We start from the raw sequence: 22,420 nt of genomic DNA, 5'->3' as shown, positions 1-22,420 counted from the left end.
TAAATAATTAAGTATACGGTTCTTAACAAGTGTTTCGATATCCTGCAAGATTATAAGTTGCCTTTGCTTAGAGTTGTGCTTAAAATCTTGGAGATTTGTGTATGAATTGCTGCAGTGATTTTAGAGTTCATGTTGAGCGTGCGTAGAGAGAAATGAAATACCAAAGCCTTCTTCAGTGTAGTATAAGTTTACCTTTCTGTAAAAATACAAACTTTCAGTTGGTAATTTGTTGTTGGTGGGTTTTTTTGGGTTTTTTTAGGGAATGTCCTTACAATTTGGCTGAAATAGTTTTGCTCGAAGTACTACAGGCTGCAGCCATAACTAGAAAGCAGGTCATAGCTAATTTGTCACTATATTCGACCATAAGTATTCTTCTTTACTCCTAGAGGAGTGTTTAAAAGAAGGCGGGGGGGTGAAGAGAGAGAAGAATAAACATAATTTGTCTCTAGGTTATTTGTTTGGCTAGTTTGGGAGGGGTTATCATGTAGCAAATTTGGCACAATCCTTTTTGTCACTAGTGTGGAAAAGTAATTTTAACTCATGCCTTGGTTTTAATAGGTTAAATGTTAATTTTTAGTGACTTGTTTTCCACACATAATCTGTGTAAGTTGGTTGGTTTTTTTAAAGATAAAAGATGGTAATGTGACTTTGCATAAAAGGAGAATAAAGCATATATATGTACAGAGAGCTGAAAAGTTAGTCTTTATAATAGCTTTAGATCTTTGAGGATTGATTTACAGTCTCTATAGGTCCTGTGGCCTATAGGCTGAACTGTTTTCTCTAGTACCTAGCAAACCTAAATGTTTCTCAAGTCTGTTTTAAAGAATAATGAAACAGTAGAGCTTAAAGGAGAATAGTAAAAGCTGTAAGCATTTTAATAGGTTACTGTTTTATTTCAATTGAAGTTGTTATATACGGGGGTGAAGTTGAATGGTCTTCCATTTCTGTCCCGAATGACCTCAATCCTCCATAGTTGCTCTGGGATTTAAGGGCTCAAACTCTGGCACGGAATTAGGTCTTCTGTTATTGAGTCCCTGGAGGTATTTAAAAGACAGGTAGATGAGGCGCTTAGGGACATGGTTTAGTGGGCATGGTGGTGTTGGGTTGACGGTTGGACTCGATGATCTTGGAGGTCTCTTCCAACCTTAATGATTCTATGAGTCCCTGTTCAACAGGTAGCAGAAAGTGTAGCTCTTCCTTGAAGTGTCATTGCTGTGGGGCTGTCTGTAATTACATTTAGTAGGCTTGCACTGCATTGTCTTAGTTTTCCATAGGTTCACTGTTCAATTCTTGCAGCTAGTCTGACTGCGGCTCGTGTGTTTGTGAAGTGGAGCATAATTTAGGTAGGGCCTGATGCTGTAAACTGGAACTACACTTTTGTTAACAACATAGTCCTGAAACAATTTCCTGTAGCGGTTTTATTGAATTAGATTCTTAATGGTATTGGCTTCTGCACACCAAAATGTGAAATTATTTTAAGTGTTCATGCCACGTGTCCCGTTTACACTTGCGATGTGGTGCATGAATTAAAGTGGCCTTTCACCTCTGGTTCCATAGCAACGAGTCGATGGGAACAGTTCTTTCGCGGCAGCTCTACACTGTGAGGTACACTGCAACGAGGAAGAAGTGGGTTGTGCAACAAGTTGCCAGGGGAGACGTACCCCGACTGACTTCCAAAGAAAAATACGATGGAGATGAAGTATGATACGATTAAAATAATTCAGGCTTCGGCTGGTGTGTTGCTTTTAGTATAGTAGAAGTAGGTGTTGGCTGCAAGTACGGAACGATCTTCTGCACAAGTATAGAAATGCCTGAGGCCCTGGGTTTATTCCTGACATCAGCCAGCACTTGCAACTGGAAACTCTGGTTTTTAAAGCAGTTTGATGAAATGGATGTTGTACTGCAGCACCGGTATACGTTTGAATGTTCTTTTGGATGACAGCCAAACCTCTTTCACTAGGTAAAAAAATGTAGTCGGGTAACTTATTACTGCATTGTTTGTTATAGAGGACAGTGTTAAGATAGTTAAAGAATCAAGGAGGAGACTGATTCCCTGTATAAAATTACAGACTGTGCGTAAGTTTTTGTAGATGAAAAGTCTTGTCTTGATCTCTCTGTAGACGTTTCTCTCTGAGGTTCAACCTTCTGGCTGTGCCAAGCTGTCAAATAAAATGTCTTGTTTAACATTGATGTTGTGCAAGATGCTATGCTAGTAAAGAGTTAAGTGCCATGACGAGCAACAGAGTTTTCAGAAACTGCCTGGAATAATGTTTTTTGAGAAACATGTATTAAAGGTATTGCAGAACATGCTAAATGTCTGTAAATGTCAAGTCCAGGATCCTGATAAGTGATTTCTTCTCACCGGAGGGCGTTTGTCTTTTCTCCAGTTCTATAGAAGATGTTTACATGCTTTTGCCTTGTTCCGCTTTGGTAGCGATGCAGAGCACAGGTTAACAAGTGAATGTGTTGAATACATGAAGATTTTTATGTTTATTTTATACTTACTTCACATGTTTCAAAAGCTATTGAAAATTATCAGGCTCGTTTTCCTTCTGCTGTGAATCGAAGACTATTCCGTAATGTAACTGTAGACTTATTTTTCCAGATCAAAGTATTTTAGAACATGTTCAACAGGAGAACACTTCACTATAGAGGTGAGTGCCTACGTTTCTAGTGATTTAAAAAAAAAAAAAAGTGGGAAAAGCTGAATTCTAGCAATGCTTTTAACACTTTTTGCAGTTTATGTACACTGAAATACTCCGGGTTATTCCAGACCAAATCGATGCCGCACTGGGTGGCGAGATGGTGGTTCTTATGGCACCTCAGAACATTCATACATCATCTCACTCCAATCTATCATTTGGAAAGAAGAGAAGTATCTGTGATCTGATACTCGGCACCAGAGCATTCTAAAGTCTGCCTGTTGCATCTCTCATCACTTTTGTGTTGGGAGTGATTTTTCTTTTCTGCTTGTATAAGCACGGGATATTTAGTTCTGGATGGCAGGATCATGAATATGATTCTACAAAAAGCTAGAATCTGATGAGGTTACTTTATAGTTAGTTGCATTCGTAGTCCACTTTGTTCGCTACAGAGGTCCTTTCTCGGCCACCGAATATCACCCCTTTTTGCCAAGGGTGGTGTAAGGTTAATTTGTGTGAGCTGAGATTCTCGGAATAACCTGGTTTACTTTCCCTGAGTGTTCCTTATGGTCTAAAAGTCCTAGACCTTTTAGGTTGCCCCCATTACCGAGAGTAACATTAATAACGGTAATCACTGCTTTGGCTTTCAAGAGCGGGGGCAGACGTATATGGTGGGGGAAATCCGTTTTAGCACACAACTTCCATTTGCGAGAGAGTGTTCCTGAAGCAGAAATACGATAGGGAAAAGAAGGTGCTGTCCTCCTCCCAAATTGTGTTTCCTATTCTGCTTACAGCAATTAGTCAGTATACAGGTCAATAAGGAGTCTGGCTGTAGGTACTGGCCCCCATGTTTGATGTATTGATCACATGGAAGATTACTGTACTGAAAATAGTACGGAGAATTTCCGTTTGCTTTGTTTTTATGTGATAGTTGAACTTCTGCTGGACGAGTTTGTGCAGCTTAGAATGCTTGGTGTATTCTTGCCCGGTTTGGGCTTTTTTTGGCTTCCTCTCATTAAGCATTACATTGCCTTTATTGACCTGTAGTTTCTTTTGTGCGAAGCTGGGAGGGGGGTTGTTGCTGCTTGTTTTTTGGGGAATTCTGGGTAGAAGGTAACTCTACATTTTCTGTGAATTAAACACATCTTCACATACTTTTTGATAAGCATCACAGTTGCCATGCGAGGGGGAGGTTACATGCGCTCTACCCCTTATATCTTCTGGATTTTTAAATTGCGTGGGTGCTTTGGTCAGAGCCGTACCATTCCTTCCACTGCTTGTATTATAATGCTTTGGATACACAGAATTATTAGCAATCTTAGAAGCTAATGAGATTTCATTTTTATCAGGGCCCTCACATAAGTTGCAGCGCATTACATGAATGTTTTTTAATGTTGACTCTTCTCCTTTTAGGAGAACGTAGTGTTTAAGGAAAGAAACATTGGCAAGAAGATAGGTCCTACTCTAAAAGTAATGCTTTCTCTGAAAGTAGGGGCTTTCATAAATGGTATTACAGTCCCACTGTTATCATAGGAGTAGTGTTTTTACAAGACAGACTAAATAAGTAATCATATTTGCTGTATGTGTTTAGTGACTGGTTACATTGAATTGTAAAGATGGTTTACTTCTTTTTCTCTCTGCAGTTTGAGAACCTGGTGGAAAGTGATGAGGTAGGTACCTGGATCATAATGTGAAACCTGCTAGTACAACCCTTAAAAATGGTTCCAAGATCTGTATCTTCTTCCCACGTTATGCTGGGAATGTCTATGTTGTAGACTTAAATTGCGTATGGGTTGGTTTTGTTTTTTTTTTTTTTTTTACTTTTGAGTTTTGCTTGCTATAGGAATGAATGCTTAACACTTTGGGAGAGATGAAGACCTAAGAGAAGAGAAAGCTGGTTGGGGGAGGGTATGGGAAGTAACCCTTTCAGTAAGAGAGCACTGTGGACATTAGGAAGGCGAAAAGAAAAAAGGAAAGGGGGGGGTGGAGGAAAGGGAGGGGAAGACTTGAAGGAGAATTTGCTCCTGGTATAATTCTTGTATAAGACTCAGCACATGCTCTCTATCTGAGAACATAAATGGACCTGGGTTGCTTTGGTAAGGAAAGTTTTGGGAGTGCTCTGTCTTTACAATTACGGGTAAACTGGCTGAACAGTACTTCAGAAAAATAGAAGTTGGCCTTTAAACTTTGCTCTTACAAATTCAGTACAGCTTGATAACGGGTGGGACACACCACGTTTTCAATACCCTGCCCTGTACTTAAAAACATGAAGACTAATAGTTTGGTTCCTGAAATACACCACCGGAATATTTGTTCTCAATTGGGAAGACTTCCTTGTTTTACTCAGTGAGCCACTTCAGTTGAGTGCATGACAAGATTTTTTTTTTTTTAAATTCCAAAATAAAACAGGGGATTTTTTTTCCCCCCTAATTGTAAAACCAATATATGGGAGAAACTATGATTTCATATTGGCTTTTTTTCCCATCTTAAAATTGATTGATTGATGGATTCTCAAAAACTCAGCGTTTTTTGTTTTGTTTTTTTTTTTTTTTAAACAGGGAGAAAGCCCAGGAAGCAGTCCCAGGTAAGACTTCGAGATTCAGGACCTCTCCTTCCCTCTGCTCTCCCACTGTGACTAATAAATTTTTCAGAGTTCCTGTCAAAACCCTTTCTGTCTTGTTAGTTGTCTGATACATGGAAAGAATACATGTCAAACTAACCTTAATGCTTAACCACGTCAAAACAGTTTAGATGATAATGCATCGTGCAAAAACTGTGCAAGACAGTTAAAACAGTATGTTGCAAAGAGAATCTTTGTTCTTGTTCCCAGGGTCTGCATTTAAAGTTACACGGGTGTTAGTGCTACAACTCCAGTGAATTTTTTTGTGAGCATGTTAATATTTATGTAAGCAGTAGAAACTTACAGGTCTGCTCTGTAGGAAGCATATGAAGGCACCAAAGTGTATGGTTTGGTTGTCTAATTCTAGACATTTTGTATTATTTAGGTTTGATAGTTCCCGAAATGTTGTTCCCTGTCAATGGCTCCAAAGAAGCGATATAGCAAACATTAGAATTGTGATAATGCTTTTGGGGTCTTGTTTGTCAGATACATACAAGTAGACATAAAACAGGCAAGAGATGAAAGGGGAACAATTTACAATTAGGGGACCAAAACAAGTAAGAAAAAAAAGTGAGATTTACACTGCGATGATATTAACCATTCTATTCGAGCAGTTCTGTTAGCAAACAATGTTTTGAAAATACGCTTTCTGTAAAGATACAAAAAATGCTTTGCAAGAGTAAGGAGAGCCAGCATTGTCTTGAGTAAGCTGGAACTTTGGAACTCTGTTCTCGGGAGGAGCAGGCCAAAAGCACAGCTTGTTGAATTTGCATTAAAGGACCAGTCAAGAAAGACTGTATGGATATGTTTAAGTGCAACTTAGGGTTGTTATGCGTAAACGGTAGATGGAGTCTTTTTGTGTTTCTCCCATGCTTTTAGACCTCTGACTGAGGAAGAAATTGCTGACTTGAAAGACAGACATTATGATTCCATTGCTGAAAAGCAGAGAGTTATTGATATGAAGCTTCAGTCAGAGGTAAGCAGTTACGACGACTAGTATGGTATGGATGGTTATTCTTTTAAAGTAGTTAAGATCAACTATGAACACGAGGAGATTCCATTCGCGTGAACGAAACAATTGGGTTTTGTTCATCACTTGGGATTTTTTAGTCTACGAGATACACAAAGAGATTGCTGCACAACTAAGTTTGCATCCGAGATTGCTTCTTTTTAATGGCCTCTTAGCTGAAAAATTGAATAGGCTGGCTCTCTTGACCGAGCTCTGTTAAATTTGAACTTTTTTTTTCTACGAAAGGCAAAATGGGGAGTATACTTGATTCAACTTCTCTTGTGCTCGCTTTTTTCCAGAGCTTTTCTTAAGGCGGGGGGGGGGAACCCCATAATTTGTCATTTTGTTGTAGTGTGTTGCAGCAATTAATGGAATATGATGTGGAATACAGCGTAGAAATCGAGAATGACTTTTTAATAAAGTACCAATGAAACATGCAACTGAAAAGACTTAAATCTTTCATGGTGCAGTTCATAATAAGATGCAACATGCATTTACAGCAATTCACTAGTGATGTTTATTCAATAGGGTAATGTTTAGCTATCTGAATTTCTTGGGATGTTTGGTGGGGGGGGGAAGCTGTTAGATTCAGTTAATGAAGAAAAATGTTTTAGCTACAGTCAATTTTATTTCATTTTTTTATTTTCTGGTAGCTCTTCTTTTGTTTTATTGAACTTATGGCTTTATTCATAGGAAGATAGATAGGTTCTGCTTTTGTTAACCATTACTATTTTGTTCATATACAGTTAGCCTTACAAGAGGAGAAGTTAAGAATAGAAGAGGAGGCTTTATATGCTGTACAACGTGAAGCAGCCAGGGCAGCAAAGCAGAAAAAGCTCTTGGAGGTGAGGGGAAAAAGACCCCAATATATATCAGAGCTTCTGTTCTGTTTCTATGTATGCGGACTTTCTTAATATCCTTTACATCTCAGGAAACGTAATGAGAAAATTGCTTTGGCTTGTAAATTCCAGTAGAGAAAGAAATACACGATTTTGAAAGTACAGCTGACTGGAACAGCTGAAAATGATCAGAATTGTTTGAAACAGCTTATGTTGCAGAGTATAGATTTTGAATGAGATGTATGATTTTAATCTATAATTAGCTTAACAGACTTCCTGCATTCTATAGAAGTTACTGATCTTTAATGTAAAGTGATCTGTAATGGTTTTCTAGTAAAAAACCCTGAAATTGAGCACATATTATGACATCATTTAGACTTGTAAAATGTACTTTATATATTTGTGCATTTAATTGTTCCTTATCTCTGTGGTTTGTGTTAATATGGAGATACGTGTTTCCAAGTCATCTGAATCTACTGTTGACCCTGCTTTGAGCAGGAGGTTGGACCAGATGACCTCCTGAGGTCCCTTCCAACCCGAGTTGTTCTACCATTTTGTGATTTGTATGTGTAGTAGCCAAAGTCCAGTAATGACTTGACAAGTAGTCTTTATTTAATATATCTGTGCCTACTTTCAGATGTCTGGTGTCCATGCTTTTGGAGCTTGGTCAAGCAAAACAAAAGCCACGTTGTGTTTTCCTGCGTTTTTGAAAACAGATGCTGTTCTGAATCCTGATGGCATTTATTACTGATGGTTTTCATGTTGCAGTTCAAAGTGTTACAGATTATCAGTGCATTTACTATTTTTGCCATCTTAATAAGCTACTACAGTATGTGTTCTCACGCAAATTTCAGGTTGCCAGAAATACTTATGTTAAAAAGAAGATTTTCAGTTTCCGCTACCTGTTCATCTATAATGTGTATGGCTGCAGGTGTAGCATGTTCAAGGAAGCGGTCCGCTAGACATGTGGTAACGTGTTCAGTTAGAAGTAGATTTTTCAAAAGTTCACATTTAGACTAATTGAAAAAGTCTGAAATCTACAATAGGTATAGGGGAGATCTGTAACCCCAGTGTATTGTCTGTGTTGAAAAGCGAGTGAATTGAAAATTGTTATTTCCAGACTGATAGTGATGACTGAGTTTTCATCTAATATTTATGTTGCTAAGTATAGGTCTCATTTCACATTTCTCTTTCTATCCTCTTGTCATTTGGTATGGGAGGGTTAATTCTTTCTGACCTCTTTTTGCCTGCCTTTTTTTTTTTTAATGCTTTTGGTCTATATAAAGTCAGCGAAAGTAGATCGTTATATGGCTTTAACTGGTTTTTGTAGAAGTTCTGTGCAAGCAATGCTATTTTTCTTGTCGTTCAGTATTTTTAATAGGCACCTCTTTCAGTCAGGGCCTAAGATAGAACGCATTATAGAGATTTTAATTTTTTCCTCGTGTAAAATTAGTACCACTTAGCTCTCTTTACAAACAACCCCCCCCAAAACCCATAAGGATTATAAGGATTTCTGAGGAAGCATTTTTTTATAGATACGCATCAAGCATTTAACCTTTCTAAATAAAGTAGAAGCCACTTTTGAATACGTAACTCATCTCTTCGCTGTTTGTGGGCAGAAGCCTTCTAAATGAGAAAAGGGCTTTTTCACTGGGAGTATGGCATCCCCTTAAAACTAATTTGGCTTGCTCATGTTGCCCTACTGAATTGTCAGGAGAATTTTAATATATGTGTATCCTGGAACTTCCAGTGCTGGATATTTGTATGTGACCTGGCAAAATGGGTAGATAATTTAAATTGGATATTATGTGGGTATATGAATCGTGAAAGAAAATTGTTGCATATGTCAGTAACTTATTTTTACAGACTTGTTAACTATGTTGGTGCCAAATTCCTGTCTCTTTCTCCCCGCGTGCTTAAGTCTTCTCACCTATAACCACCATTATGTGATATTTCTACTTCTGCTACGCTTCCCATTTCCTTACTGGTTTCAATCTGCTTATTCTGATACTTATTTAAATACCCGAGATGGAAAGTGTGCCGAGAAACAAAGCCATCGTCGTTTTGGGATTGAGAAATACTAGCTGATCCAATGCAGTTATCTCGCAAGACTATTTACCTAGCGAAGAGCAGTTCTTAGATGTAGTATAAGTTGACATTAAAAATTCTGGTTTATTTACCCCTGCTTATCTTTTGCAGGGACAGATCCATTAAGGCTGAGAGTAGATTTTTTTCAGAAAATACAGTAGCTAGATACATCAGACTTGTCTCTAAAACTAGCTCATTCATTTTTATTTTAGTCTCTGTCATAATCAGTGAACAATTACTGCTTCATAACTGATTTACCTTTAATCACATAGTTGATGTGCCCAGTTTTTATGCTCTCATTTTTTCAAGGCAGGGAAAAGAAACTTGAGAGAACTTAAATTGTTTAAACCCTAAAACTTAAGCAGAACCCTACTTCATGACATCTGTTGTTCCTCTTGTAACTACAAAATAAGTGCATTTATGGCTTGTGTCCGGCATTTTGCCTTCTGTTTTTTGCCTGGCGATACCCTGAAAGCTTTCTACCTTAAGAGTGTAGAGGTATTAATACTTTTGGCCCAGAAAGGCAACAAAGCTTTTATTAATATAAATGAAGCACTTAATGCTGTTACAGACAACCAGAGGAGATGGCGGTATTGCTTTGTACAGGGATAAAAGGACCGGTAGGAAACGTTTCTTTTTAAATGGTAGGCTGACTGTTCTTGCGCACAGAGCAAAACAAATCAAACATAACCCAGGTGTTAGTTGTGCGTTGAGAATAACCGTGGCTTAAGAAGAGAAGACAATAGAGAAGAGGACAGATGCAATCGTGAATGAGGTGGTGTTCACATGTTTCTAGACAAATTGATGCCTTTTTTTTTTTTTTTGGTGCATGAAATAGGTTAAAATGTTGAGAGCTGTATTCACCAAGCTACCTTCTTTTAAATGGAGAGATTTCTGAGATTGAAAACAATACCACTTGCATGTAACGGTCCCTTCATATCATAAAATTTGATCTTTATTTGAATGGAAGTCCGTCTTTTCTTGAGTTGTACTTAGACTGCTCCAAGGACCGGGACAATGCCCCTTCTAATGTCGCAGTTAAGGGAATGCTTAGTGTATTGAGTAGATTACTCTGAGTGATTGTGTTCAGCTTTTTCAATAATTTACTTCTTTCGATAGCAACGTAGACAGCAAAGGATAACACAGAGAGCGCACGCTGTTAATAATGGAGAATATCAGAGGTAAGATATAAAATTTTATTAATGGTAATCGAGAACCATGACTGTTTTTACTCCTGTTACTCATCTCCCCCTTATCAAAAAAAACACCCCCAAACAACAAACCTCACGTTTTTCAAACTTTACACACGCAGCATTTCTAAGTCAGAGTTGTTTTCATTCACTGCAGTTTTCTTCACACCTAATAGTTACTGAATGCAAACTGGTTACCATTAATCTGCTAAATTAGAGGGTAGATTGCATTCGTTCTGGTTTTCACTGTAGTTATTAGACTGATGCATACAAAATTGGACCTACTCCCAGCTACTAATATATATATACACACACAGAAAAACCGTAGTGTTTTACATTAGAAAGGTGTTTATATGTAAAATCTCAGCTAATATAAAAATATTTCTATTTTTCAGAACCCTGTTTGAAATGCCCGATAAAAATACTCACTAATCAAGTGGGGAATTGAATGGGTTATACAGTCTGCCTGTTTCTTCATTAATATTATTCATTTAATTCTCTTCACTCCCACCTTCTGTGTTCAGTGTTGCGGGGGGGGAAGGAGGGGTGGGAACCTCCTAAAGAAATTTACTGTGGTACGGTATTTGAGTTTAGAAAAAGCTCTAAAATCAAACACCTGTTTTGAATGGAAGAGAAGGGGAATAGGAGGAATTTTCAGTTAGGGAGGTACAGTTAGAAAAGGAGCTGTGAAAGCTGAGGTTTTATGGAATGAGTAGGAGCTACCCAGATTTTGGAAACAATAGCAGGATTTGAATTAATTCGTTAAAAAAGGAGTTGAAAATTAAGGAGGCATTATCTAAAGTGACAAAGGATGAGAGGGGAAGAGTTGTTCTGTGACAGAAGTTAATTAATTTTAAACTGAATACTACTAAAAATTGAGCAGAAGCTCAGACTGGGAGAGGATGTGATGAGTAGGAATGGAAAGGCATTTTGTAGATAATCTCAAAGATTTTAGTTTAAGGTGTATGTGCTTTGTAGCATGGAACTGGGGGCATGTGGATTAACATCTTTTATGGCATTCTTGGACGTTTATAAAGCTAAAAACAATATGTGCCTTGTTCTTACAGCTCTGTGGCAGAGGAAGATCTTGATTCTTTCTTAAGAAATACAAAATTCCAGTATGAAGCTTTTCGAAGTAGTAGTAAGTCTTCCTTTTCTTATGCATGTCTTTAAGTGACTGAGGAGCACAGAGTGCTATTTCTCTTTCTAGATAAACGTAATTTATTTATATTTTTATATACACACACGCACGTATAAGATGTCTGTACATACATCTGTATAAAAAAATCTGATAGAAACTTATCTTCCCCTCTAATCCTTGACGCTTCATGTGTTTGAAAAACACAGCATATGCAACTTGTGCTACAGCCATTCTAGTTCTCAAAAGCAAATTCTGTAAGCAAACAAGTCCTGTGCATGGATTTTATTTTACTAAGGCTTTCCAACCATCTCTGTGGAGGCAACATCAATGCCGTGAACTTTTCTTGTAAAAACCTAACTGTGTGTTAAAGAAGCAAATATGTGTGTGTATAGCTTTTTTAATCATCTCTTAGCAAAATAATTAGAATCATACTAATGGTTAATTTTTTTCTAATGAAGCGCAGGAGAGGATCTGGCTGCCTGTATTTAAAAATTCCACTAACAATTTAGAGGAGAACAATTTTATAAACTTAAATCCGTAAGTTTTGATGACAGTATGTGATAGTCACTGAGAAGTTGGAGGACTGATGCTAATTCTTGGGAAACACTGCCTGTAGTTTGTGGGTTGTCTTTTTTTTTGGAGGTGTGGTGTTTTTGGGGTTTTCTTGCAAGTCTTCACACAAGTCTAGCTTACTAAATTCCTCTATAGTTCTAATTAGACAGTACTGCTAAATGTCCTCTTGTAATATCTTAGTGATGTTGACTATTAAAAAGCTACTGTGTACTCTTTGAAGTGATGGGTGAAGTGCTTTTTCAAATGTTCCTGAGGTTTCAAGGCCACGAAGCACAACAAAAAACTTTCTTTGAAAGTTTAGTTTTGCATATTGAACCTCGAATTCAAGTATGTTTACAAATTAAAAATAATTTTTTTTTATATAGGACTTTCATCTGATGCTACAGTGCTGACGCCCAACACAGAGAGCAGTTGTGACTTAATGACCAAAACAAAATCGACGAGCGGAAATGATGACAGCACTTCATTAGATCTAGAGTGGGAAGATGAAGAAGGTATTTATTCTGCCATTCGGTTTCTTTCTGACCTTACAAGTTAAAAATGCTGGCAGTTTAAACCATGTTGATTGTAAATTTGTCGTTTTCAAAAGGAAAGGTGATTTAAAACTTAATTCTGATGGAATTTCTGTCAAGTGTGTAATGGTCAAACTGTAAATTATTTTTACCTAGAAAATTGTTTATTTTGATAAATGTGGATATCTGTCTGATAAATGAATTAAGTTCTTTGGATCCTTCAGTAAATGTCTTTTCCTGCATTTCGTGGAACTGACTTGTAAACTCACAACAAAACTAACGGTAAAGAAATGCTGCCCTCTTGTGAGCCAGGAGCGGAAGGACAGCTTGTTCTTTCAAAATGTGGAAGTTGGTCAGGAGTCTCTGACTGAAGTATTTCGGGAGGCATTGCTTCTTTAAACCCTAATTACTTTTACTGTAACCTCTACTGGAAACGTAGGTCTACATTCCAGGTGAGTATCCCAACTATCTTAATTGCTGCTGCTGTTTGCTCTAGATCTTTTCTGTTCTTTTTAGTAAATCTGCAAAAGCTATTGTCTTTATTTCAAAGTTAGTCCAAGATTTTGAGACCTTGACTCTTGAAAAGCTCACCAAAAATAAGCTAGGATTTCTTTTAGCCAACTCATAGCGTTATTTTTTTTTGCTTTAATAGACTGTTTTTTGACAATCTGTGCGTGGTTTAAATGCTTAGCACTATCAAGAGCACTAAAACATCTAGTACAGAAACCTGTTTTGAAAGACTTAACTTTCACATATTTACCCAGAAATGCTCAGCATGTTTTTTTAGCTAGTGTGTGCAAGAGCTATTAGCTTTCTAGAAGAACTGAAGCTAGGGCAGAATGACGTCTGTTGAAGTACACTGGGTTTTACATTGAGAGTAATTAGCACCAGTGCAGGAACAGTGTTCTGGGAACTCTGTGTTCTACACCGTGCTTAAGAAATGGGAAAATGGCATTCTTTGCTTTTTTTTTTTTAAACAGATTAAGTTTTCCTCCCACTCTTAGACGTTAGCTTAATGTAATATCTATCTAAATAACCATTGAAAACCAGATGAGAGCAAGATTCAGTCTTTACCAGGCATACCTCCATGCAAAATTATCTTGTTCATTTGACTGGTTGAGGGTCTTGTTGCATACGGGCTTGTGTCATCCTTGCTGCTGGGAAATTTAATTCTATGTATAGAATTAACAAACTGCCATGTTAGCTATTCATTGTTCTCTTATCACTCACATTGACTTAGCCGTAAGTATTCATCTGGTTTTGAGGTAACTAAACAGTAAGTGCAGAGAAGTGCCAAAACCTGCCTAAAAACAGAGAACAAAATTACTGTGTAGTTCCATTTTTCTGATTCCTAGTAGCCTGTGTTCTACAAAGGGGAATAATTTTTAAGAGTTGGTCACCGAGATGGCAGTGCATCTCTTCTCCCTGGTAACCTCAAATCTTGAGCGGGAGAGGTGGTAAGAGAACCTACGGGAGATTGCTTATGCTTGAGAACGTAACTTGTTTTCATGGCTGCAAAGGAAGGAGTGCGGTCATTTGAAAAAAGTACTAGTCAGTATTGCAAGGACTTTGCGTAGTTTTTAGCACGTTCTTGGTAGGTCTGGCCCAACTTAAGTGTATTAAAACCATCTCCCTGAAGGGGTTGACTGCTTGCTCGGGATAAGAGGTTTAGTTAGTGTGGGTGCTGTCAAAATACAGTAGGGAGACTGAACAACCCCCCAAAAGTAAGCATGTAGCGGGGGTTTAGTGATCTGGGATATTCATTTATGCTCTAGTCACACATTTTTACTGTTGGTAGGCAAAGCTGCATGGGGGCTGAACACAAAGTAGAGAAGACCCGGTGTTTTGAAAGGGTTATTAGCCTTTTTAAAAACAACAACTAAGAATAGTAACAAAAGATGACATTGCTTGACTGAAAAGTTGCCAAATTAGGAGGTTCTTACCGGGGAATGCCTAGATCCTGAACTAGGTGTGATTATGTACCACTCATGGTAGTGTATGATCATTACGTGATGGTAGTACTGAAATGGGATTGTGGATCGGAGCTGTCTGAGCACAGCAGATGCATAGTTTGTGTTGTAGTTTATAAAGAGTATTATACAGAAAGACAAAGGGCGCGAGGAGAAAATGGAAACGGTAACTGTCCTGGATCAAATACAGATTTTCGAGATGGTGGATTCTGTTTTCATTCTTTGGTGTCATGTACAGATAACAGACAAGGAACGACTGTTATATTGGTATTTTCGGCAGTGTATCTTGAGATGGAGTACAGCTTCAGTGAGCTATTGGTACCAAAGGAATAATCAAGTTGAAAATAGCTATGTTTTGAAAGACCCGTGAAACATTAACATAAAATCTATCATTTGAGTCCGATGAAGGGAAAAATTTACCTCTCATACTCTGCCCCCCGCCAAGAGCTGTGTGTTTCACTTGCAATATGTAACTTTTAAATTATAATTAATTAGTTAGTTACTCCAAATTTAAAAGGGGAGTTTATTTAGGAATGTATGAGGAGTCCAGTGAGTAAGAAAAGTATCGTAAATCCTCTCCTTTCTCCATTCCAGTGGTGTGGGAGGGTTTTGATACACCATGAGCAAGTCTGTGATTACTGATAAAATAAATAGCATCTCTGATGTCTTTGTGCAGTTTTCTGACCAATGTTTTGCCTTATTTTGTGCGAAATTAAATAGACCTTTTCAGACAAACTGAAGACCTTTCCTAGACAAATGCACCCAGTACCTATCTAAATTTTAGCAGCTGTTTAAAATGTTTCACGTGATGATGTTTCATCTGTTTGTCAGTAAGTTGCAGGAGTATTAGCGGATTCCCCAGACGTTTAGCTTTTCTGGAAATGGCACAGAACCCAAAATCTTCTCGTATTTACATGCCCGTAATGTAGGGCAGCTGCGTATACAGGAGAAATAAACAGTGCTAGTGAGTTGTTTCACTATGTTGTCAGTCTTCCGTAGAACTCTGTAAAACAACATCACTGCCTGTTGTGTTCATTTGGGCCCAAATTGACTGCAGACTATGGATTTAATGTGAACACCACCACCAGGAAAAATATGGTGATGCTCGGGAGTGAAACTACCAGAGTCTGGCTCTCTAAAGGATTCTCCTTGTTTCTTCCAATGTTCTAACGCAAACATAAAGGTACTTTCCCTCAAAACTATGTCTTTCTCATAAACGTGTCTTAAATCACAGGCATGAACAGAATGATTCCACTGAGAGAACGCTCCAAGACAGAAGAAGATATACTCCGGGCGGCACTGAAATTTAATAGCAAGAAGACAGGAAGTAACCCAGCTTCGGCCTCTGACGATTCTAATGGATTGGAGTGGGAGAATGACTTTGTTAGTGCTGAAATGGATGATAATGGCAATTCAGAATATGCTGGATTTGTAAATCCCGTATTAGATTTGTCTGCATCAGATGTAAGGATACCTGATCGTCAAGACAGATAGTGAAACTGCGTGGCCCTTGTTTATGACCAAATAAGATGAAAAGTGAAATAGAATGTACAAAACCAATTTGCTCTTTTATAACGTGGTTCCCTTTTTCTTACAAATTGATCAGCAAGGAATGGGAATGACTTGCTATCTGAATTAATTCAGAATTAAGTGCAATTTTATCATCTACCTTCTAAACTTTTATGAAAACTGGGATGATTCTATTGTGTATATTTCTGGATATCTGGATTTAATATAAAATTATCTGCACTAATTTAAGCTTCATAGCTTGACATATCTATATTTTAACTAGCCTTTTTTTCTGGATGATGTTTCTACTGATTTTGTTTTTAAAATTCGTCATTGGCCTCACATCTCAAACAGTCTTACATAATTTATCTAATACTTGAATATAGGAAAATAATTTTAAAAAATGTTTATTTCCAATACGTGCTTTTTGACTTGCTCTTAGCTATATAGAGGGTGTACTTAGCCGGCTTCAAAGCAAAGTTCACACATGGTAAATTGCAGTTTTTCCCTGTCTAGCTTATAGTCTTCCTAGCCTTGCGTTGTCCTCTTTCCATTTATTTTGTTTTTTTATTACTTTATGCTAAGCACAGTTAACCTCAATAAACATAGTATAAATCATCAGGTTAGGTAAGATATTGTCTTGTATAATATGCCAGACTTAGTAAGTGTGTGCTAGATAGAAAAACAACTATAAAAATTCTTTATGCGTCAAACCGGAAACTTTACCCGGTATCTAGTGCAGAACTGGGAGGACCAAAGTCTTGATTTCCCCGCCCACCCCCGAACAGACCCGTTACTACACGGTCCTTAAAATTCATAGAATCGTAGAACGGTTTGGGTTGGAAGGGACCTTAAAGATCCTCTAGTTCCAACCCCCCCGCCGTGGGCAGGGACACCTTCCACTAGACCAGGTTGCTCAGAGCCCGGCCCGACCTGGCCTTGAACGCTTCCAGAGGTGGGGCATCCACAGCTTCTCTGGGCAGCCTGTGCCAGTGCCTCACCACCCTCGCAGGGAAATTCTTTAGTTGTGGAAAACGTGTAATTCAGCTCCACTGGAACAGTTATTGAAAAGCAGCATTCTCTGAGCAAACTGGGGGAGGGACGATTGCTCCGCTGCTGGGGTGTGAAGAACAAGAACCTAAAGGCTGAATTCTTCTAGCTGCATTTTAAAAAGGAAAAAAGAAGTTCAAGTTACAAAACAGCATGTTTAAGTGCTCTAGCTTTCCTGTGCCTCTGAGCTGGATGGTTAATACTGCTAATATGGACTGAAATTCAAGGAGGTGTTCAGTTACCGCAAATCTGGTGTAGCGTATTGTGTGGTCTCCCCCGATACTTAATGTAAGTTATACTTATTAAAAAAAGAAAAAGCTCACTGAAGAGAACGTGCGAAACACTTGTAGATCTCAAGCTTTCCCCAAAGTTTCAGTAAAGCCATTCTACTCTACTGTTATTTTGTGCAGCTGTCTTGTTTTTTCCCTGAAAAAAGGGGGACGGGGTCTAACTTCACCATTGTGGAGTAAAAGCAACATGCTGTGTTAAGTAGTAAACCTGCATCGTAAGAACTGAATTTGTCGGTGGAAGTTGTGTCACTGTTTTAGATCGTATGAGCCTATATGTAATACTAGGGTCACTACAGTGTGGTCCTCTTCATGGTAACTTGAACAAAAACACTGCACACGGATTAAATAGGTACCAATATCAACACTAATGAACAGATAAATCTTGTTGATAACATTCCATTTCTTAATTTAAATTGTAGCTGTGTCACTGAAAATATTTTAATGTAATTATCTTTTTGCAATGCCTGTATTAAGCTTTAAAAATTTGTACACATCAAATGTATATTTTTGGTTTGGCGTAAGCTACTACTGTCTAACTTCTGAACATTTATTTGTATACTATATTCCTACGGAAATGAAGGCAACTTTCTCAACATGTAAATAACACGTTTTTTACCTGCTGAAACTGTAACTTACCCTGTAGTGGTCACTACTTTTCCTGACCAGTGAACATGAGGTTAACTCGTCCTGACCATGCTTTGAGGAAGTAACCTGGCTGATAGTCCTGCTTGTAGAGTGAACAAGCACTTGGGAAAAAGGAAGCTGACTCCAGCGGAAGGCTTTTGCTGTGACGGGCATGTCCTGTAGCCCGTCAGGGTTAATAGCATTCCGCTTTTCAGAGTTCAGTGCACCACGCTGAGTGACTTAAGCAATTATGGTCGATGTTTGTGGAAAATTAAGAAATTGAAAGAGGATATAAACAGCTCGTGAAAACGATTCAACAGTACTGTAAAATGCATATCTGTACAAATTTGGAAGTCATTAAAACTTTCAGTCGGTCTTATGTTTGGCAATGTCTTCTCTGTTGGTTTTGTGGCTGCCATGTCATACATAGTGAAAGCAGTGTGTGAAGATGAATTGTTAAAACGTTACCTGAAGTTACCTATGCGTCGGCTAACTAAGGAAGGTTTTAATAAATAACGAGCTGTGTCTTTAGTGAATTCCATAGCATCCCTTCTTGAGACCCGTTGCTTTGGAAGGGAAGCTCTAACACGCTGCGATAACGGAGGACTTGAGGAACTTGGAGCGTGGAGTCCTTCTTCTATCAGAAACGAGCAGCCGTACCCTCATACTTCAAAGGTAAGACAACCTTCCTTGTGTAATGCAAGCAGCTTCCCTGTCTTCATGTCTGTCTGAGCTAGTGCACCATGTGAAATCACTTAGCCGATCGTGCCTGTGTATAGGATTTTTAATAGGAAACTATTAATTTTGGGAAGTGTTTTACTAAGTTGTTCATCTACCGGTTATACATACGTTTCTAGGCTAAAGTTGAGCCGTTGTCAACTATAAAATCATTTGACATGACTATTTGGGCAGACTGTTCAGAGTTACTTGGTTAAGCATAAAATTGGTGTTTCAGCGTTGTCTTTTAGTATTCCATGATGGTGAACACTAGGACAGCTGAGCCAAGCAAAAACTTGGAAATCATGTTAGCTTGCCTTTGTGTGTGTAGTATTTCTCACAATTGAGTTAGCAGTGTATGACTGATGGCAGCCTCGGGGTGGGGGGAGGTGGAAGCGGAATCTGTTTCTGGTGAACAAAGTATGTTCTGGTATGTCTATACTGAAACAGCTCTTCTTCAGTCACACTAACTTCTGCTGGTCAAATCAACGCAGTGACAGGATCCTCCTAGGAGAGGTTTCATTTTTTAATGTGTATTTTGGGGTTGATTCTTGCCCCGGGTAAATACAGTCGTAGAAATGATCAGTGTTTGGAAACCATTAAATTGCTGGTGGGTTTTTTTTTTTTTTCATTCCCAAGGTTTTCTCCTGGTTCCTGGAGATGTGCCTAAGGAATGCTCTGGTCTAGATCTGTGGATATCCATAGAGCCCCTCTGTACAGAGTGAATACAAAATCTACTGAGACGCAGCGCGCTGAACTCTGCGGACCAGATGGAAGATTTTCTCAGGTAAGTACTGTTTGTAGATGCTTCTGTTTATATATTGCACTTGAAAACTTGAGTTTGGGGCTGTCACTTTTTCTTTAGATAATAGCCCCGAAAATGTAAGCAATTAATATGATCAGTGCCATACGTTAATGTCTTACGTTGATAGGGCCAGTGAATAGAAATTGGATAACAATACTGCTTGGTTAGCAACATGTTTTTTAAGCCCAAAGCAGTGCAAAACAAGAACTTGCATGTCATCCATAATAACTTAAGAGCACTAATAGGAAGAGAGCTGTTTCCTGGGAATGTACAACTAATGCTTCCCTCCTCCCTCACACAAGAGCCAAGTGAGAGAACGTAAGAAATCCCATGTGTTTTGTATGAGGCTGATTTCATGTGAAAGCTTTTATATGTAAGAGCTTGTTTCAGATTACATTTGCATCTTACTCTCTTTTTCAAGACAGCTTGCGTATGCGGGTATTGGCCACTCTGTATAATAAAAGAGTAGGAAGACTCGGGTCAAAAGCATGTAAAAGCCGAGCAGCCAACAACTACTGGAAATGTGCAACCAGTAGCACTGTGTCTGGTGACACGGTGGTACCTGCTCAGATTTGTTTTGTTAAGGTGAGGGGCTGGGTGTGTGACAGAGGCGTTTGTGCCAAGCCGGCAGCTGAATTGCGCATCTAGGCCAAAGACTGTAAAAGTTAAGTAAGTACCAGAGCCTAGTTCAAAGAGTAGAAAACATGGGAACAAGGTATTTTTGGCAAGGATGAGATGAATAGACAAATGAAATCCTACCTAGGCCTGTGTTTGAGTTTCATTGCTTCTCCCGTGACTTTCTTTCACTTGTGGTTGTTTGCCTTAATCTCAGGTTATGGTGTGTAATTCAGCTGCCTCCCCTCAGTTACAATTCTAGTTTTCTTGCAATGATTAATGCTGAAACGCATCCTAATGTTTAGGGATGATACGATGGGTAACTCTTAATGTATGCTCTGTTCTGATTCCTTCCGGTGTGTCTTTCAAGCAAACTAAAATACTTAACAAAAAAATGAGTGCCAATGAAAAGCTGAGCCCCTAGCAAAGAAAAACTAAACTGAAATAACCTGAGAAATACTTAAACGAAAACAAAATTGTACGAGAGCTTGGGGTGGGGGGTAGAGGTAGAAAACTTGCTGAAAGGATTTTAGTCAACTCTTCATCTTGGAGGAACGCCACTTTTGGAAAGCCCAGAATAGTGATAGTGAAAAATTCTTACCTGGATTGTCCTGGAAATAATATTATTCATCATAACTGCTTTTAGACTGTAGTTGTAGAAGACGGCAAATCCTTACTAGGTAACCAAATGCTTTTATTACAAAATTTATCTGGATTTTTACACACCATGATCACTGATGCTGCATGTTCATTTATATTCACAAGCAAAAGTAGTTAACTTGAAAAAAAAAAAAACCACAAAAATTAATTTTAAAAAGAGAAGAAAAATCTTGCTGCAAAGTTAATGAAAACATTAACTTTAAAGGACTATGCTGACAAAGTGTTTCTAAGCTGCAAAATCTGGGAAGTTACAACCTAGGCTTGAAAATACTGTTTGGAATTTCATGTCAAAAGCAAAGCAAAAGGTATAAAAAATGCAGCGAGACACGACGTCCCTACTTAGCTAACCAGTGCTGGGGCTAAAACACTGTTCTGCATGCGCCGTATTAATGCCTGTTAAATAAACCTTCAAGGCCTTTGGTCACGGTTCTTGGACTGAATCCGCTGCAATGGATTTGAGCGGCCCTCTGTCTTCCACACGTTTACGTTGCAAACAGCGGTGATCAGAGAGCGCACATGCCCCGGTGAAGACAGTGGCAGGAATCTCTTTCTGTTGGACAAAGTATCTTCTGGTATGCCTATGCTGAAAGCACCAAGTAAGACGACTGATGTGCAGCGGTGAGAACCATCAAGAACAGTGGACTGAGACGACAGCCTTCGATTTCGGAAGTTGCGCCGGTTTGAAATGATCAAAATCTGATCCAGCCTCCTTCTCCCCGCTAGCATGACTCATTTTCATCAATCTCTATGGGGCTTTTGCCTTGGGAAGGAAACAAAGAAGAAGAAATGCCATTCTCTGGTATAGGTTGCAGCGATGGCAGGCGTCTTTCTTGCAAGATGGGCACTTCAGCCAAGTGTAAATGAGTCTCGAAATAATCCACAGACTCCCCTTCTTGAACCTCTGCTAAAATCTGGTAGTCCCCAAAACAAATGATGCACTTCAGCGGCAGGTCGATTTTGTTTAAGTAACCCAGTTCTGTTCGGTCCACAATCAGTTTTGTTTTCTTGCTCATGTTCTTTATCTCAAAAGAAAATTGTGAGCTGTTCAGTTTTCTGTAAAACTGCAATGAAAACTGAATCCGAGAAACACGAGTATCCATTAAGTTATAACGGCAGACGTTAGAATCGCGGCCAAACTTGGCCATTTCATCTGCCCTGACCTGTTCTCGCTTACAGAAATTCAAGCAACGAAACATCATCTTGTTGTCTTGGCAAGGATGGTAAAAGGTCATGTGGAGGCATGTTACTGTTTCTTCAGTTTCAGCTTCTTCAAAAGAGGACATGATGAAATGAGCCCTCAGAACTACAAGAAAGAAGTAAAATCACAGCATGAAATCACTGTAGTACCAAAAAAACCTGGCCTCAGCGTGGCATTAAAATACTTCATATACTATTGTATAGTGACTGTATATAACTTAGAGCAAATCGGCTGACAGTAAATGTAATGAAACCACTGGAACGACGAAGCGGGAGTTGAGCCGACCCAGTCCACGACAACCACCGTTTCCCACCGCTTTGCCAAAGACTCGTTCGGCGACCACAGCTAAGGGACGGATCGCTCTGTGC

General features: G+C 38.7%; 2 protein-coding genes across 2 annotated transcripts; one reads left to right on the top strand and one right to left on the bottom strand.

The window, feature by feature from the left end:
* Nucleotides 1–1,567: 1,567 nt before the first annotated feature.
* Nucleotides 1,568–16,878, top strand: AP1AR (adaptor-related protein complex 1 associated regulatory protein). The gene is made up of 10 exons (XM_009320424.1): nt 1,568–1,605; nt 2,606–2,654; nt 4,286–4,312; nt 5,201–5,226; nt 6,142–6,238; nt 7,018–7,116; nt 10,318–10,379; nt 11,456–11,529; nt 12,468–12,596; nt 15,819–16,878. Exons 1-10 carry the CDS (start codon nt 1,568–1,570, stop codon nt 16,076–16,078), a joined length of 861 nt encoding a protein of 286 aa, XP_009318699.1. The 3' UTR covers nt 16,079–16,878.
* A 4,695-nt stretch (nt 16,879–21,573) lies between these two features.
* On the bottom strand, nt 21,574–22,137 carry TIFA (TRAF-interacting protein with forkhead-associated domain). Its single transcript, XM_009320416.1, has one exon. The coding sequence runs from the start codon at nt 22,135–22,137 to the stop codon at nt 21,574–21,576; it is 564 nt and encodes a 187-aa protein (XP_009318691.1).
* Between the last annotated feature and the right edge of the window lie 283 nt (nt 22,138–22,420).

The sequence above is a fragment of the Pygoscelis adeliae genome, unplaced genomic scaffold (assembly GCF_000699105.1).
Source record: "Pygoscelis adeliae isolate BGI_AS28 unplaced genomic scaffold, ASM69910v1 Scaffold143, whole genome shotgun sequence".
Lineage (NCBI taxonomy): Eukaryota > Metazoa > Chordata > Aves > Sphenisciformes > Spheniscidae > Pygoscelis > Pygoscelis adeliae.
The sequence above is the reverse complement of the archived record's forward strand: the minus strand, read 5'-3'. Positions and strand labels throughout refer to the sequence as shown.